Raw genomic sequence first — 17,789 nt, forward strand, 5'->3', positions numbered from 1 at the left:
ATGTTATGTTATGCATTAAAATATGTTGTCATTTTCTTGTAACTTAAGTTATATATTGATATAATTTTAAGTGTACTTTCACTTACTCTTAGTATTTTCATTTAAATAATTTTATGACAATTTTATTAACATTTGTAGGAGCAACTTTCACCTCACATACATGTAGAGGCTAAAAGTTTAACACCATCCTAAATGTCACGTCTTGGAAACCCCGATTTCCATAGCCTGAATTTTGATTTTAAGGAAGGATCAAAAACTGGGTTTCACCCTTTTCTGCTCAAGAAAGAAGTCTTTGAACTGATTAAAATACCTCTTAATGAGCCTCTTGCACAGCTAACAGTTTAGTTTGTGATCTTTGATGTAATTATTCACTTAACTTTGTAACCCAAGCCAGTTATTCATTACCAAATCAAAACCTTTTAGTTCGGTTAACTTTACTGATGCGTGGAAAAGGGGTTAGTTAACTTGATTCAGATTATTGATACTTTTTTTTAGAAATGTTTGTGGAATTATGAAAATTATTCTTAGACTTCTGGGATGTTTTCTGGCTTTTAGACGAGGTGCCATCACGAGAGCTGGGCCTAGATGGTTGGAGACCTGGTTTCCATTATTACTTTACTGCTACTTTCTACCAGAGCCTGTGCTGGCTTCCTCTCAGCCGGGAAGGTGGGTGACTGCGCCTCACCTTCCTTCTAGGCTCGAGGCTTCGTGGTCCCATTGAACTGCAGCAGTGGTGGTGCAGGCAGTGGTAGTCCCAGACGGACAAGAGAGAAACTTTTCCCGTGATACTTCCCCCACATGTCTTCAGAGGATTTTTTCTTGGCGTGTAGATAGAGCAAGAAACTATGAATGGTGCCAGTCAGACTCCTTTCTTCCTCATCAGTGATGGAAGGGCTTGAGTATACCCACCATCAAGCCCTAACTTTTAGATAACTTCTTATCTCCAATGGTCCCTTCTCTGCAAATATGGCAGGTTCTTTCCCACGCCCATCACTTTTGTCCCCACTGCATCTCCTGGTTGGAGTCTCCTCTGAAACCCTGCTCTTCTGTCCCTGTTCTGACACTATCCCTGATCTTTTTTTTAATATATAAATATATTTATTTATTTATTTTATTTATGACTGTGTTGGGTCTTCGTTTCTGTGCAAGGGCTTTCCCTAGTTGTGGCAAGCGGGGGCCACTCTTCATCGCGGTGTGCGGGCCTCTCACTGTCGCAGCCTCTCGTTGCGGAGCACAGGCTCCAGACGCGCAGGCTCAGTAGTTGTGGCTCACAGGCCTAGTTGCTGCGCGGCATGTGGGATCCTCCCAGACCAGGGCTCGAACCCGTGTCCCCTGCATTGGCAGGCAGATTCTCAACCACTGCGCCACCAGGGAAGCGCCTAACCCTCATCTTTTGAGACTTATCTGTGGAACTCCAGATAATCTCAGCTCATGCTTGGAATAGAGCCTTCTCTCTGATCGAACCAAAGAGTGTGTGATTGGTTTGATTGACGCACACGCGTGCACGTGCGCGCACACACACATACACACTCCAGAACTGTAAAATAATAAATTTGTGTTTTAAATCAGTAAATCTGTGGTAATTTGTTATAGCAACAATAGGAAACTAATATACATGTGTTTTTACATTTTTGAGAAGTAAAATATCATAGTAGCAATAATGCATGGTTTACAAAACTTGTTAATCATCTGTTTAAACTAGAGCTTGATAAAGATATAGGGACAGGTGTGCAGGTAAACCAAAGTGCAGGTATTGATACAGGATTAAAATGAGGAGCTGGGATCCAACTAAAATATTCTGACTCCTAATTTTGAATTATTTTTACAGTTGTCTGATTTATTTGTTTCTATGTTTTAGTTCATTAAAACTGTTAATAAAATAATTAGGAAGTAAGTTTTAAAATGTTTATCATTTGAAGTATTTATAAAATTAAGTTATTAGTAGAATTAAGTAATTCAAGGTTTTAAAGCTCTACAGGGAAAATGTGTGTACATTTCTTTCATATATATATATTCACTTTTTCTCTCTCCTTCTAAAATCTCAAGCTGTTTAACCAAAGTAGTAAGGACTATTTGTTTTACAAAACAGTTCTACAATGTGCTTAACTGTTTTTTTTTTTTTTGCTTTTATTAAAAAAATTTTTAATTGAAATATAGTTGATTTACAAGTTAATTTTTGCTGTACAGCAAAGTGGTTCAGTTATATGTATATATGCATTCTTTTTTTTACATATTCTTTTCCATTATGGTTTATCGTAGAATATTGAATATAGTTCCCTGTGCTATACAGTAGGACCTTGTCATTTATCCATTCTAACATATAATAGTTTGCATCTGCTAACCCCAAATTCCCAATCCATCCCTCTCCCACCTCTCTCCCCCTTGGCAACCGCAAGTCTGTTCTCTATGTCTGTGAGTCTGTTTCTGTTTCATAAAGGTTCATTTGTGTCATATTTTAGATTCCACATATAAGTGATATCATATGGTATTTGTCTTTCTCGTTTTGACTTACTTCACTTAGTATGGTAATCTCTACTTCCATCCATGTTGCTGCAAATGGCATTATTTCGTTCTTTTTTATGGCTGAGTAGTATTCCATTGTATATATGTCCCACATCTTCTTTATCCTTTCATCTGTAGATGGACATTTACATTGTTTCCATGTCTTGGCTATTGTGAATAGTGCTGCTATGAACATAGGGGTGCATGTATCTTTTTGAATTATAGTTTTATCTGGGTATATGCCCAGGAGTGGGATTGCTGGATCATATGGTAGCTCTATTTTTAGTTTTTTGAGGAACCTCCATACTGTTCTCCATAGTGGCTGCACCAGCTTACATTCCCACCAACAGTGTAGGAGGGTTCCCTTTTCTCCACACCCTCTCCAGCATTTGTTATTTGTAGACTTTTTTTTTTAATATATAAATTTATTTATTTATTTATTTATTTATTTATTTATGGCTGTGTTGGGTCTTCATTGCTGCGTGCGGACCTTCTCTAGTTGCGGCGAGCAGGGGCTGCTCTTCGTTGTGGTGTGTGGGCTTCTCATTGCGGTGGCTTCTCTTGTTGTGGAGCATGGGCTCTAGGTGGGTGGGCTCAGTAGTTGGAGTTCGCGGGCTCTAGAGCACAGGCTCAGTAGTTGTGGCGCACGGGCTTAGTTGCTCTGCGGCATGTGGGATCTTCCCGGACCAGGGCTTGAACCCATGTCCCCTGCATTGGCAGGCAGATTCCTAACCACTGTGCCACCAGGGAAGTCCCTTGTAGACTTTTGAATGGTGTCCATTCTGACTGGTGTGAGGTGGTACCTCATTGTAGCTTTGATTTGCATTTCTCTAATAATCAGCAATGCGGAGCATCTTTTATGAAGTGTTTAAAAAAGAAGTGTAATATTAGATCTGACAATGCTTAGAAGTGACAGTTAACAACCTTAACATGAAATGGTTGGTATAGCTCTTATTCCTTTTTGCTTCCTCTAGTTCTGTACAAGCATGAATGTTGGCCTGTTCTTATACTGTTTTATTTTCTATTAGTATATATAAATAAACATAATGTCCACAACAAAATTTTTGTGATAAAGAAGATATACGCTATAAGGCATAGGAAGGCTATGATTCAGGAGAATTGAGTTCTAAGTCCAGCTCAGATCCTCATAGCAGTAGTTCTTGGGCAAATCATTGTGTCTTTATAGTTACACCTCTAAAATGTATGGTTTGGAAGTTCTAATTTAAGATGGTGGATCAGACACCTAAACAAAGAGACAGGAGAGCAGTAATCAGTGGATATGGAGCATTTAACAAGTTTCTGCAGAGGAAGTGAGAATAAGTAGATAAGACGTTTGCCACAAAGAAGAGAACCTATCTATAGTAGAACTCCAAAGAGATTGTGAGTATACAGATGCCAGATACAAAAAATGAAGATGAAACGGGTGGCTAGAAGTAGGAATGTTAGTTAAAAGTGTGTCTATGAAACAGTTTTGCTAGTTGGCTCCCAACATTCCCACCCCCACCCCCATGCTCAGCATTTGCCCTTAGAGAGCGAGTAAGTAAATGAAGAATTATTAGGCCAGTATCTGGGGAAGGAGAAGCCTAGTAAGAGGAGCCCAGGATTTGGGGTGTTCTTTCCCTTGAGGGCATTTGAAAATTCTGGAGTGGGCAGCTGAGAGACTGAGAGTCCTTTGGACTGCTTTGTGGGGCTATAGGAGACAGGGATTGGAGTCCAGGGCCCTCTAAAGGGGCTTAGTGAACTTCCTTTGCTTTAACTGGGTCCAATAAAGGGCTGCATCCTAGAAGTAAGGATGAACCAAAAAGAAACAGGCCCTTGCAGGAACTGCCACTTAGCTTCACATCATCTCATTTGCTGAACCCAAAGTGAGGTGAGCCCAAATTGCTAGTGCCCCCAGGTACCCAGCAGAAATAAATGTAAATTCTACCTGGAGGAAGATAGCATCATACTGGATATCAAATTATTTCTAGATAGCAAACAGTTTTGCAAGTTCAAGGTGCAGCACGTAATTAGAAATAACTAGTCACACAAGGAGATTGGACAACATTCACAAAATCCAGCACAAACAACAGAGAAAAGAAACAGATCCACAGGGGTTATTGGCATTATTGGATCCAGACTTCCAAAGAGTTATGATGTTATGTTCGGGATGATAAAAGACAGTATGAAAAATTTTTGGTGGAAAATGAAAACTTAAAAAAACTAAATAGAAATTATAGAACTATAAGACATAGCTATTGAATTATGAAGTTAATAGGTGGGTTTAAAAGCATATTAGATATAACTGAAGAGAGAATTGTGATCTGAAAGATAGGTGAGGAAAAAAGTATCCAGAATGAAGCCTGGGGAGACAAAAGGGTAGAAAAATATGGAAGAGAGGATGTATTTATTTTCTACTGCCACATAACAAATTACCATGAACTTAGTGGTTTAAAGCAAAACAACAACCATTTATAATTTCATAGTTCTGTAGGTCAGAAATCTGGGTGGGCTTCCCTGGGTTCTCTGCTTGGCATTTCACAAGCCTGAAATCAAGGTGTCACTGGACTGGGCTCTTATCTGGAGGCTCTGGGGAAGAATTTGCTTTCAAGTGCATTCAGGTTCTTGGCAGAACCCAGTTCCTTGCAGCTGTAGGTCAGAGGTCTCCATCCCATTCCCTTGCTCTCTATCAGCCAGGTGCCACCCTGCTCCTAGAGGGTCCCACATTCCTTCTCACGTGACCCCCCTTCCATCTTAAAGGCAACAACATGTCTAGTCCTTCTCAGGATTCAGATCTCTCTGACTTTCCCCTCTTCCCACCAGCCAAAACAAACTCTGCTTCTAAAGGGCTCTCGTGATTGGATTAGTGCCCCCCCACCCCTTCCCTTGTGATCTCCCTTTTGTTAAACTTGGCCCTCTTGCAGGACATAGGGTCAATATTACTACAAGAAAATCAAATGCCTAGAAATTGATAGAACAAACCACTTCAGAAAACAGTTTGGCATTATCTATTAAAGTAAACTATATGTAATACCACTTTTAGCTATCTACTCGTCAGAAATGCATGCCCAGAACCATGTACAAGAATGTTTATGACCATGTTTTTTGCTTGCAAACTGAAAACAACCAATGTATCTGTCAACATTATGTCATATAATCATAACAAAGGAATATTATAGCAATGACACAGAATGAGTTATAGCTTCACACAACAACAGATGTACCTCACAAATACAATGTTGAGTGAAAGAAGTCAGACATAGACAATTTCAAAAACCAGGCAAAAATAAATGATGCAGGGGCTTGAAGATACATGTTTAGCTGGTAAAAGCAAGGAAGTGATTATAAAAGTCAGAAGTAGGGGACTTCCCTGGTAGTCCAGTGGCTAAGACTCCGCGCTCCCAATGCAGGGGGCCCAGGTTCGATCCCTGGTCAGGGAACTAGATCCCACATGCCACAGCTAAAAGATCCTGCATGCTGCAATGAAGATTGAAGATCCTGCGTGCAGCAGCTAAGACCCGGCACAGCCAAATAAATAAATATATTTTTAAAAATTATAGTATAAAAAAAAAGTCAGAAGTAGTTATCGTCTTTGGGGGGCAGGAAGGATAGTGATTAGTGGGGGGGAGCGCTGTGGGGTTGTTGACAAAACATGGTTCTTTGTAATAAATCATTGAGAGGAATAAAAAAGGAAGCAAAGGAATGAATATCAGAAAGGCATACGCCTTCTCATCAACAACACTCAACTCTGGAAATCATTGGAGTTCTGAGAGAAAATTGATTTCGAGCTTAGAAGACAAACTATCAATCAAGGATAAAGGAAGAGTAAGATAATTTATCTTCCATGCCCTTTTTTTCTGAGGAAATTCCTTGAGAATGTACTCCAACAAGAAAGAATACAAGAACGTGTAACACCAGAAACAGTGGAAGCCAGAGAAAAGAAATACCAGGGCGATAGCTACACATCAGGCCTTGAAACCCCAAGAAAAATGTGTTCCCCAAAAATGGAATAGATTCCAAACAATAGATAATGTGAGTAAGAAGGTAAGAAGTACTAGTGACAGGCTCTAAAGAGGTATATTTGTCTTCTCTTAATAAGAAAAAAACGTTTATTAGAAACTTGCGGTAGAAAAGTTAGAAAAAGTCATGATCTAAGAATAAAACAAATTTAAAGTGGCATGATGTGTGAGAACTTATGGAATGTTAGAAGAGAATCCATTTAACCTTAATGGTGGAAACAATCACATTCTCTTATGAGTGGCAAGGGTCATGTGATCTTTAGAAATGAAATGTAATCCTCGCTCTGAAATTAGTAATGTTTACATGTGTGCACATACATACATACACTCTGTAAGTTGATTTTCAACTTTTAGACACATCCTAAGGAAGAAACACAGAAGATTTAATTATAGAGATTGAAAGATGTGTTATTAAACTTGACCATTTAAGACAGAAATTGGAGGAAAAGAGATTAGAGAGCTGGAGGAAAAAGGAGCTGAAGTGTAATATTCTCATTTTACGTAGTGGGGAGCAAGAGATTCCTTTGAAAGTTGATGCAACAAGTTTAGGCATGTTATTTAAAGTTACAAGGGTGACCAAGGGAAAAGTTAAAAATAACATGAGAACAAAAAACTAGGAGGAGTTGGGGGTTTCAACTAAGTGACTAAATCCTCAGTTTTCATAACGGGGAGTAAATAGCTAATTTCTGAAGTTGATAAATGAGGAAATAGTGATAAAAGTATATTCTTTGGAGTTGAGATATTACTAAAAGAAGTAAAGCCAGGAATAACTGAAGGTAGCTACTCCTGGAGTTGGAACTAGGAATGGGGAAGCATGAGTCCGCTCAGATATTCAGAATTGGTCCATTTGGCTCATTGGACAAAAACTTTTGAGACCAAAAAAGGTGTGTCTGTTTTTAAATTCTCAAGACTGAGAAATATATATATATAAGTACAAATCTCATGTGTATGTATTAATTAATGATTTGTTTCACAAATAGATTTATTTTTAACATTTTATAATCCATATGAATATTACATTTGAATATGGGCATGTGATTTTAATTAATTTATTTATTTTCTTTATTATTTTTTTGGCTGCGTCAGGTCCTAGTTGTGGCACGCAGGGTCTTCATTGAGGCGTGCGGGATCTTTCCTTGTGGCATGCGGGCTTCTCTCTACTTGTGGCCCATAGGCTCCAGAGCGCGTGGGCTCTGCAGTTTGCGGCACATGAGCTCAGTAGTTGTGGCACACGGGCTTAGTTGCCCCACAGCATGTGGGATCGTAGTTCCCCAACCAGGGATCGAACCCAAGTCTCCTGAATTGGAAGGCTGATTCTTTACCACTGGACCACCAGGGAAGTCCCTGGGCATGTGATTTTACATCTGTGTATACATGAACACATAATGTGAACTGAATTAAAGAAAAAGTAATTCCAAAGTAACATGAAACTTCTAATAATTCTTAACCAAATGCTACAGCAGACAGCCTTCAATTTAAAAAAGTTAAAATTGAATTAAGTTTGGTTTTTTTGGCAAAAAAAAGTTAATAGAAGTGAATAGGTGCAAACAGTGTTATAAACTGAATAGAATAAATAAATAGAAACAGTATTTTAAATGGTGCTTAGGTTCTCAGATGGTCTTTAGCAGCTTTTAACCCCTGATAAGGAGCCAAAAGGTAACAGTGACAGCAATCATACTGTTAGTGCTAGCTTGAAACTAGTACAGAAGGTACTCAGTTTTTCCTGTCTATTTTCTGGAGGAAAATCAATCATAAATTTCAGCTGGGAACTTGAGATTCTGGAAACACAGCCCCTAGAAGATTTTATTTCTTACCATAGTAGTATGAGGAGGTATTTCTAGCAGAAGTTTATATATAGCAATTGCTTATGTTAGGGATTTTGTATCTTGGGGATTTACCATGAGCTGAGATTTTGGCTTCTGTTTTCTTTTTAGATTCTTACATCTGGGAAAAACACGATCAATCAAAACTTAGATTTATTATATCCGTCTCATGAGTTCAAACCATTTTCTCCACTGTGATACTCCAGAATATACTTATATTTTACTCTGTGATACCAGTGACTTTTTTTTCAACTTATTGGCATATTTAAACTGAAGATTTTGTTTCCTGAGCAGTCTTACATGCTCTGTATTAAATTACTTGGTTCTGAACATAATGATTTCAACTAATATAATGAGACGTCCATGTGCAAAGGATTGCTGAATCCCATCCTAGCTTCAGCTGCCATGGTGGCGCCTCTGCAGAGGAGTCCGTTCGTCCTGCACTCTCAGCCAGCTCACCTTGCTCTTAATGTGCAGAAGTACCAGAGTGGAAGCAAGCAGATTTTTCCTTATTTGTTATTCATTTAAAAAAATAATACATTGAATGTACATTCTGCATTGCTGTATATTCCAAAATCATCCTAATGGGTTGCCTATTATATTTCTTAATTATAGTGCTGCTTTTGATACAGTTCTTGGGATAAATGTTGCAGTCAAGAAACTAAGCCGTCCTTTTCAGAATCAGACTCATGCAAAGAGAGCTTATCGTGAACTTGTCCTCTTAAAATGTGTCAATCATAAAAATGTAAGTTATGTCTATGTTTCCTCTAATACTTTAATGTTGTCAATGCTGTCATAATCATCTGGGTCTTTGGAGATACAATGAGCTTAGACCTAGGGTAAACTAGTGATAAAAATACTATTTAAATGCTTATATTTTATTGACAGAAGTTTTAATCAACATTGGGGATATTGAAGTCAGCAAGAGGCACCATGGTCCATAGGAATTTAGGTCACTCAACACGGATGGGAATGTCAATTAACCTTGTGACCATTTGGTTTTCACCGTTTCCCTGTGTATAAAATGGCAACAGTATTGACCTGGCAAATTGAGAAATATCTAAATACTTTTTAGAACAACGTTGTTCTATAAGTAGCTTTTACATATTCACATTTATTCAAATAAATGTTATTAGATGATGTTATATTCAAGATAGTTGTACTTGGCATCTCTACAGAAATCAAAGCATTGTAAATTTTAAGGAAAAACAGTATATCTCTAGAAAATGAGGTACTCAGGCACATTTTATGTTCTACTACTGATGCCTGAGCATTATTTTGAACATGATTTTGATAACCTTGCCAGGTTATAAAATTATAAAATGTTAAGTCTGGCAGGGGCTTTGGAGATCCCCTCCCATGTGACCTCTTTTTGTTATGGGGTGGGGGGGATAAGTATTTAAAAGTACACTCAACTCTATATGGCTCCTTTTGTTGTAACATTTATGCTGGATTTTTCTGGTGTAGGGACATTAAGCACAAAACTAAGATAGGTTCAATCTTTTGAGTCTGTGGTTTGAGTTTGTTTTTAAATTCTCCAGTGCATGCTTTACTTTACAGGTTTAAAAAAAAAGTAAAAAAGTTTTTTTCTCAGGTTACAAAAAAATATGTTTATTATTTTTTTTAATTCAAACAGTATAAACAAGAAAGAAAAATCCTTGAATCCCACCACCCACAGGTCACTATCATTAACATTTTGGTGAGCATTCTTATGCATATATGTACACACATACATAAATAAGCGCAGTTATGTTATTATGCATCCTGCTTTTTCCCTAGTGGAATGTTGCTAGATCTCATATACATTAATGAACATAGATATAAACCATTTTTAAATGGCTACATAGTACAGATGCACAGTAATTCCTTTAACCAATCACCTATTATCAGATATTTAGATTGTTTCCAGTTTTTTGCTATTATAAGCAGTGCTGCAGTGAACGTCCTTATACATTGCATCTTTGCACACTTGTCCAGGTGAATTCCTTGGCCAAGATTGCTAGGTCAAAGACTATGCACACTTTTGGTTTTAATAATATATACTGACAAATTAACCTCAAGGAAGACTGTCAATTTTATACTTTTATTGAGTATCTGAGTATGTCTTTTATTTCAAAATACCCCAGAGCTACATATTGTTGATTTTTTGTTTTACCTTACCAAACTGATAGATGACAAATGATACCTTATTTTTATTTGTGAGGTTGATTTTCTTTCCATATCTCTATTAGCCATTTATTTTTATTTCTTGAGAGTTTGTTTTTCATGGCCTTTGTCCATTTTTCTCTAGGACTGTTGGTTTCTTTCTTACGCATTTATAGAAGATCTTTGTATATTAAAGCTGTCAACCCTCACTTCTTTTCCATCTGACCTAATTTAGGTTGTTTTTGTCATACTGATTTTTGTTGTTGTTGTTTAACATAATCAAATCTCCTAGGTTTCCTGCCATGCTTAGAAAAGGCTTTTCTACACCAGAATTGTATAAATGTTTATTCATATTTTAATGTTTCATGGTTTCATGTTTTACATTTAAATTTTTGTTCCATTTTGAGTTTATCTTGGTGTAAAGATTGAAGTATGAATCTAGTTTTTTTTCCCCTTGGCTAGCCAGCCACTCCAATCCTATATACTGAATAATTCATCTTTCCCTCAGTCATTTGAAATGATTGAGGACGTGTGTTTGATGCTCAAGCAGCAGAATTCATTGTTTAACCATTGGGGTGCCAGGACCAAGGCCTGTGGTGGGGTCAGTTCTTGAATCCTCCTTACGTAAAGGTAATGTAAATTGGTAATACTATGAGGCATTTCATCTTTATCATACCAAAAATATAAGCTTAGCCTTCACATTTCAAAACTTTTTAGAAATTTGCATATTGTATTTAAGTTTTCAGAGTTAACATATTGCTTTATTTAGTGTTTTTCTACTTGTAATTGCTACTTTTTTATGTTCAGAGCTAGAAAGACATTATGTGTTAAAATTCTATAATAGTAAGTTACTGGGGACACATAAACGTGATTTGATTAAAAGTGCATATTATTTCCAAGATGAGAATCCTAATCATTTAGCTTTTTTCAAATGCTGTGTAATAGAATGTTTTGGTAAAAGCAATAACAATAATAATAAATACAAAGCTCTGCTGTGATTTTTTTTGTAGTTTTAATACACTTTAATGTTAAACTTAATTTTTATAATCAAGTAGAGTCATTTGACATGCTGAGATATAATTTTCTCTTTTCAGATAATTAGTTTGTTAAATGTGTTTACACCACAAAAGACTCTAGAAGAATTTCAAGATGTGTAAGTATAATTTTTATTCAGTAATACACTGCTCATCAAAGACTGAAAATTTAGAAAAGAAAGTAACTGCTTTTTTTACTTAGGAAATATAGGTGAGAACACATTTTTAAGTGATATCCTAGCCACTTTTCTCTGTGGAAGAGAATATTAAGGAAAATGAATAATAATATTCAACTATTTGTGCCTAGATGGTTATCATTTCTACAACAGATAAAGGATGACTGAAAATAATTCTTCAGAGCAGACAGTGCCATTAATGCTGCTGGATTTCCTTTACTGAAATATAAAATATAACATGTTTTTCTCTAGTCCCCTGAAAGCCAAGATTGTAGGGTTTAGGTGTTTATAATTATTATTTGAAATGGGTAAGTCATTAAACTTCTAAAATCTGAAATAGAATTATCTTAGTAATGATGAAATGAAATATTAATTTATTATTGAGATATAATGCACAACTTTATCCTAAATTTATTCATGTATTCATTCATTCATTCAACAAATATTTGATTGCCAGGAATTCCCTGGCAGTCCAGTGGTTAGGACGCCATGCTTTCAGCCCGCAAGCCACACGGTGAGGCCAAAAAAAAAAAAAAAACAAACAAATATTTGATTGCCAACCGTGTGCTAGGCACTCTCTTGAACTTGACATACTTTAGTGACCAAAACCGCAAAAATCCCTTTCATTTTTTAAGAATTGCAGGTGGTCATATTTCTTCCTAGAGCTTGCAGGAAAGCCAGGGAAGATAGACAGTCAACATAACAAATAAGGAAATGATGTCATTCATTAGGATGTGTGGCAAATGTAGAAGAAATGGAGCTGGGTAAGGGGGATCAGAAGTGCTGGGCGTTAGGAGTCAGGTTGCAACTTTAAGTAGGGTAGTTAGGGAAGGACCTCACTGGATTGGTGATATTTGAAGAAAGCCTTCAAGGAAGTGAGGGGGTTAGTCCTACAGATATTTGGGGGAGGGTAGTATCAAGATAGAAGGAACAGGCAGTGTAAAGGAGCAGAAGGGGGAGTGTGCCTGGTGTGTTCTAAGAACAGCAAGAGCCAGTGTGGCTGGATCAGAGGAAGCAGAGGAAAGTTGAAGAGATGGGCTCAAAGAAGTGACAGGGCCAGACACTGCTGGGCCTCTAGGCCATTGTATGGATTTTCCTTTACAAGTCAGTAAGACTTTCAGCAGGAAGAGTGAGCTTATCTGACTTATGTTTTAAAAGAATAACTTGGGTTTCTGGGTCGAGAACCCACTGTTGGGGTAGGACACAGAAGACCAGTCAGGAGGCTATTGCAGCAATTCAGGTGAGAGATTATGATGGCTGCATTTAGACCAGAGGGGTGATAGTGATGGTAAAGGCAAGAGATAGGATGCTGACGCTGTTTTGAAGGTAGAACCCCAGTGTTTGCTCCTAGAGAGGATGTGTGGTATGAGAGAAAGAGGAGCTGAGAACAACACTTCGAGTTTTGGCCTGAGCACCAGAAGGATAAAAGTGCTCTCAACTGAGATGTGGAAGGCTACAGGAAGAACAGATTTCGGGGTAGGGTAGAATCAGGAACTCAGTTTTAGTTCAAGATGTCTATTGGACACCCAAGTGGAACTGTGAAATAGGCAGTTAGATAAATGAGCCTGGAGTTCAGCAGGGGGGTCTGGGTTGAAGGTATTAATTTGGTAGTTGTCAGTCTATAGATGGTATTTAAAGTCTTGAGACCAGAGACCAGAGATCACCAAGATTGTAAGTACAGTTAGAGAAAAGAAGACCAAGGACCGAGTGCTGGCACTTCAACAGTAAGAAGCTGGGGATAGGAGAAAGGCACAGTCAGCCAGGATTGTAGGACTGGCCATTGGATTTAGCAGCACGGAAGGCCAACATGGAGCCTTGAGAACAGTTTCAGCAAAGTGGTGGGGGCAAAAGCCTGATTAACGTGGGATTAAGGAAAAATGGGAGAAAAAATTGGAGATGATAAGTATAGACACCTCTTTGGGGAGTTTTGCTTGCAGAGGGAGCAAAAATATAGGATGGTAGCTGGTGGGGGAAGTAAGGTCAAAAGTTTTCTTAAGATGAGAGCAATAACAGCATGGTTTCTATGTTGGTAAGAATGATCCAATAGCAAAAATTTTTAAATATAGGAGAATTTGAATGTTTGAGATTCTATTTACTATGATATAAAAATTGTTTTGTATTTAACTTGAAAGGCATTTTGTTGTTAGTTGTTTTTATTTTTTGAAAACTTTTACAAACTTTCATTATACATTTGCTTCTTTTCAAGATACCTTATAAATGTTTAGGGAAAACAAGTTATCTTTTTACTTTAGCCAGTGCAGTGACTAGGTGGTAAGTTATTACTATTTCATAAAAATTCTAGTTCAATAACCATAGAGGAATTTTGGATAATTTTCATGTGTACATGGCTGATCATTTATTTCCTCAGGTATTTGGTTATGGAATTAATGGATGCTAACTTATGTCAGGTTATTCATATGGAGTTGGACCATGAAAGAATGTCCTACCTTCTTTACCAGATGCTCTGTGGTATTAAACATCTACATTCAGCTGGTATAATTCATAGAGTAAGTAGTGATACCATATTGTTTTGTTTTGTTTTTTAATCACAATCATTTTGTTGTCATAATCTCCAGTTACAAAAGAACATAATATTCTTTAAAAATTTGTCAATGTTGAAAATCCAAATAAACTATGGGATCATGTTACTCTTCCAAATATAGTTGAGATTAGAAGACATTTGTGGAATGCCTGGTTTGCCTGGGCCCATGTGAGCCACCCTGGATGCAGGCATGAGCCAGCTGTTTAGACTAGTACTGCAGAAAAATACTTCTTTTTTTTTTTAAGTTTTTATTTGAAAGTAGCTTAAAACTTAGAGGAAAATTGCAAGAATAGGACAAAGAACTTTACTCTTTACCCAGATTTACCTGGTGTTAATAGTTTTTCCATATTTGAAATCCCATTTTTAGTGAGCAAGGAATTTGGATTTGGGGTGGGGGAAAGTTAGAGCCAAGTAGTATATGATACAGTTGCTTGAGAAGTCTTACGTGAATTATGGCCCAAGTGTTCATTGCTTACATCGTAAAATTCTACCACTCCAGCATCCCAGCCATACTGGTGGGAGCTTTTGGAAAGGCTCCAAGCAGACCTCTTTACTAGGCCAAGGCTGGAATTTGAATGATGGTGTTGCCTGTCAGGGGGTACATATTTAAAACCAGAGAGATATTCTCTAAGCTGGTTTTATGAGTTTTTGTTATTTTCTTCACTTGTACCGCTGTGTGAGCAGATTATGATAGAGTTGTGTTTTTTTGTTTGGTTTTTTGTTTGTTTTTTTTTTAGCAACTATAATGTTGAGTGAGACTAGAGGCAAAGATAATATAGTTTTATTGAAAACATTCTTAGCATTCCTTAAATTGTTACTATACTAATTTTGTTGACAGACTGTCTTTCAATATTATGTTTCAACAGCAAGAAGTTGTATTTTCTCTGAACTGAAATCTGTGGGGGGAAGAAGATAGTGAGACAAAAACAATGAAGCCTTTTTATACAAAAAAGAATAGAGAGATTTTTGATAGTGTAGTAGTAGTAATTCTTTTGGATCTGTTGGGTGCCAGGAAAGGCTGTTTCCATCACAGCCACTGAACAGAGGCCTAACACAGTAGCAGAGCCCACCAATCCAGAGAGGCCCAAACTCTTGCCCCTTGTGAGCATGAGGCCTGAGTGAGGTCTGCAGCCTGAGGCCAGTCCTGGCCCTCCCAGTGCCTGCTGGGGGCCTGGCACAAAAATTCCTGACCAGTCTTCAGTCATTTAAAATACAGCCTTTGCTGCCACCAAGTGTTCAGTTTAAATTATATAAATACTGTTGACAAATTTGCTTTAAAAATAGTAACACTAGTCTTTTTAATTAAAAATAAAGATTTCCCAGCATAACATACTATTACTCTTCCTAAAACATTCACAGACCTTTATATAAATTAAGGCACTCTTAATTTCTCTTAAATATATTTTGTATTAAAGTCTTAACTGAGAATAAGTTCCCAGATTATTAGGCTTCATTATGTTAGGCCTTATTAATTTTGTAAAAGGAAACAGTTTGTCTTGCTTGTATCTCCCCTCTTGGGCCCAGACATACATGGGGAAGCAATATCCTCCCGTTTTAGGGGGCCTTGTAAGAGCTGCAGCATGCACGTGCCTTTGTTAGGTGATGTTCCGTCCCTGCAGTTTAGGCCCATGCCTGCGGACCAGAAGGTCCAAGGAAGTTTTGGTTTGCCCAGCATGATTCCGCCAACCACCTCTCCATCCCATTTACCTCCCCACTGGGTCTCCCTCCCCTTGTCTTATGCCCTCCTGCTCACACATTTGTGGGTCTGCCAGACTTTGTGTCTGCTGTGAAGGTACCACGTGGTCATTGTGGGAAAGGTAGATAAGGCACCTGTTTGCACACCCACCACCCCTCCAGGTCCCAAGAGGTGATGAACCGCAGTTATCCCTTTAGCCTGTTAACGGTTTTCTGTGAACTTTTCCTGTCCTTTTTTCTGTATACTATACCATAGGCATAAATACAAACATTCGGTTTTGCTTACTAAGATGGTTTCGTTCTAAACATAAAATTTAATTACTTGAAAAATAAAGCACCCGTAATCCCACCAATTTTTACCTTGTATAATTCAAAAAATTGAATGGAAGTCCCCAGCCCTCCATTGTCACCTGGAGGAGGCCAGTGATGGCAGTTGGGTGTGTTTCCTTCCTAACTTTACACTGACACATCTTCTTACTGATGCTAATACCAGCATTATCTGTCTATACTTACGTCCTTTTTAACTTACATTTTTCAAAAACAGGATCATCTTGTACATATATTGTTCTGCAACTTGCTGAATAAGTTGGTCGATCTGTTTTGTATTTTTATCAAGGATCAAATAGTTTTACAAATACTTACTAAAAAAGAGCCCCCACCTCCTCCCTCTTATTTCTCTCTCCCCAGAACAAATTCTTTCAGTTCTTTTAGCTGTTATTTTGGTGTTTATCTCCATATCTTGAAATAATATGATGAGATCTCTATTTGTTGATCTTTCTTCAGTTTGGGACATGAGGTACTGATTTAGCTCTTTTTCACCAATCGTGCCCCTCACCTGCCACCTTTCCTGTCCCCCTGTCCTCCCAGTATAGTTACAATGTAATTGGTTTGGATCAGTGTCCATAGTGTGTTTTACGTCATCGTGACCCTATAAACACTTTTCACAGCTAAGCCTATATTTGCACCATGATTATATTTCTTTTCCTTTCAACTTTTTGTCCCTAGAGTTAACAACACTTGTCTTTTATTTGTTAGAGTTTTGGTCTTTGTTGTTTGTTTGTTTTAAGGAGAGAGCAGTTTTCCACGTCCTTATTGCTAATTAAACCCTAAGGTTTCTGCCAGGTATCTAAGTCTTCTCTCACTGCATCCAAATGTCTTAGCTGTTCCATCACCTTGATTGTCTCCTGGCGCCTCAGCCCTGCTCGCATCTGGACTGGCTGCCCCCATACCTGATGCAGAGACCTTATCCTGGACCTCGCCCCAGCATTTTCCTGGGGATTTCCTTCACCTCTCTCTGGAGTTGGAGCCCTCTTCCTGATCCCCATCTCTCCTTTGTTTTGGTGGGACATATCCTCCAATAGCTTCCCCAGAAGTGGTGCATGGGAAGTAAAGTTTTTGAGGCCTCAGATATCTGAAACTCTTTATTCTGCCCTATCACATGATTAATAATTCTGTTGGATATAAAATTCTTAGTTACAAATCAGTTCCCCTCTAAGGTGTAAATACAGTACCCTGTTGTAGTGTAGTGTTGTATGGCTTTTGAACTTTCTAATGCCATTCTTATTACTGATCCTTTGCAAGTGCCCTGGTTTGGGTTTTGTTTTATCTCTGGAAACATTTTTTAAAGTTTCTTTATTTCTTGTATTCTGAAATGTTAGGATGCTATGCCTTGATATGGAAATTTTTTTCATTAATTGTGGTGGACACTTGGTGGGCACTTCAGTCTGGAAGAACATGCCATAGAGTTCTGGAAAATTTTTGTTATTTCTTTCAGAATGCCTTCTTTACTGTGTTCTTTATTCTGTCTTTTTCTGAAGTACCAGTTAGTTGGAGCTCTTTTTTATCTTTAAAAGTTCCTTTTTATATCATTTTGT

The 17,789-nt window shown here is 37.7% G+C and overlaps 1 protein-coding gene across 4 annotated transcripts in view; it reads left to right on the forward strand.

Moving 5' to 3' along the window:
• The window catches only part of MAPK9 (mitogen-activated protein kinase 9), a 60,184-nt gene that overhangs the window by 23,331 nt on the left and 19,064 nt on the right, over window positions 1-17,789 (forward strand). For all 4 annotated transcript variants that reach the window (XM_068536497.1, XM_068536498.1, XM_068536496.1 and 1 more), the window contains exons 3-5: window positions 8,939-9,068; window positions 11,563-11,621; window positions 14,047-14,185. In XM_068536497.1, coding sequence (XP_068392598.1) covers window positions 8,939-9,068; window positions 11,563-11,621; window positions 14,047-14,185 — 328 coding nt within the window. The remainder of the gene's footprint in view (window positions 1-8,938; window positions 9,069-11,562; window positions 11,622-14,046; window positions 14,186-17,789) is intronic.

The sequence above is a fragment of the Eschrichtius robustus genome, chromosome 2 (genome assembly GCF_028021215.1).
Source record: "Eschrichtius robustus isolate mEscRob2 chromosome 2, mEscRob2.pri, whole genome shotgun sequence".
Taxonomy (NCBI): Eukaryota; Metazoa; Chordata; class Mammalia; order Artiodactyla; family Eschrichtiidae; genus Eschrichtius; species Eschrichtius robustus.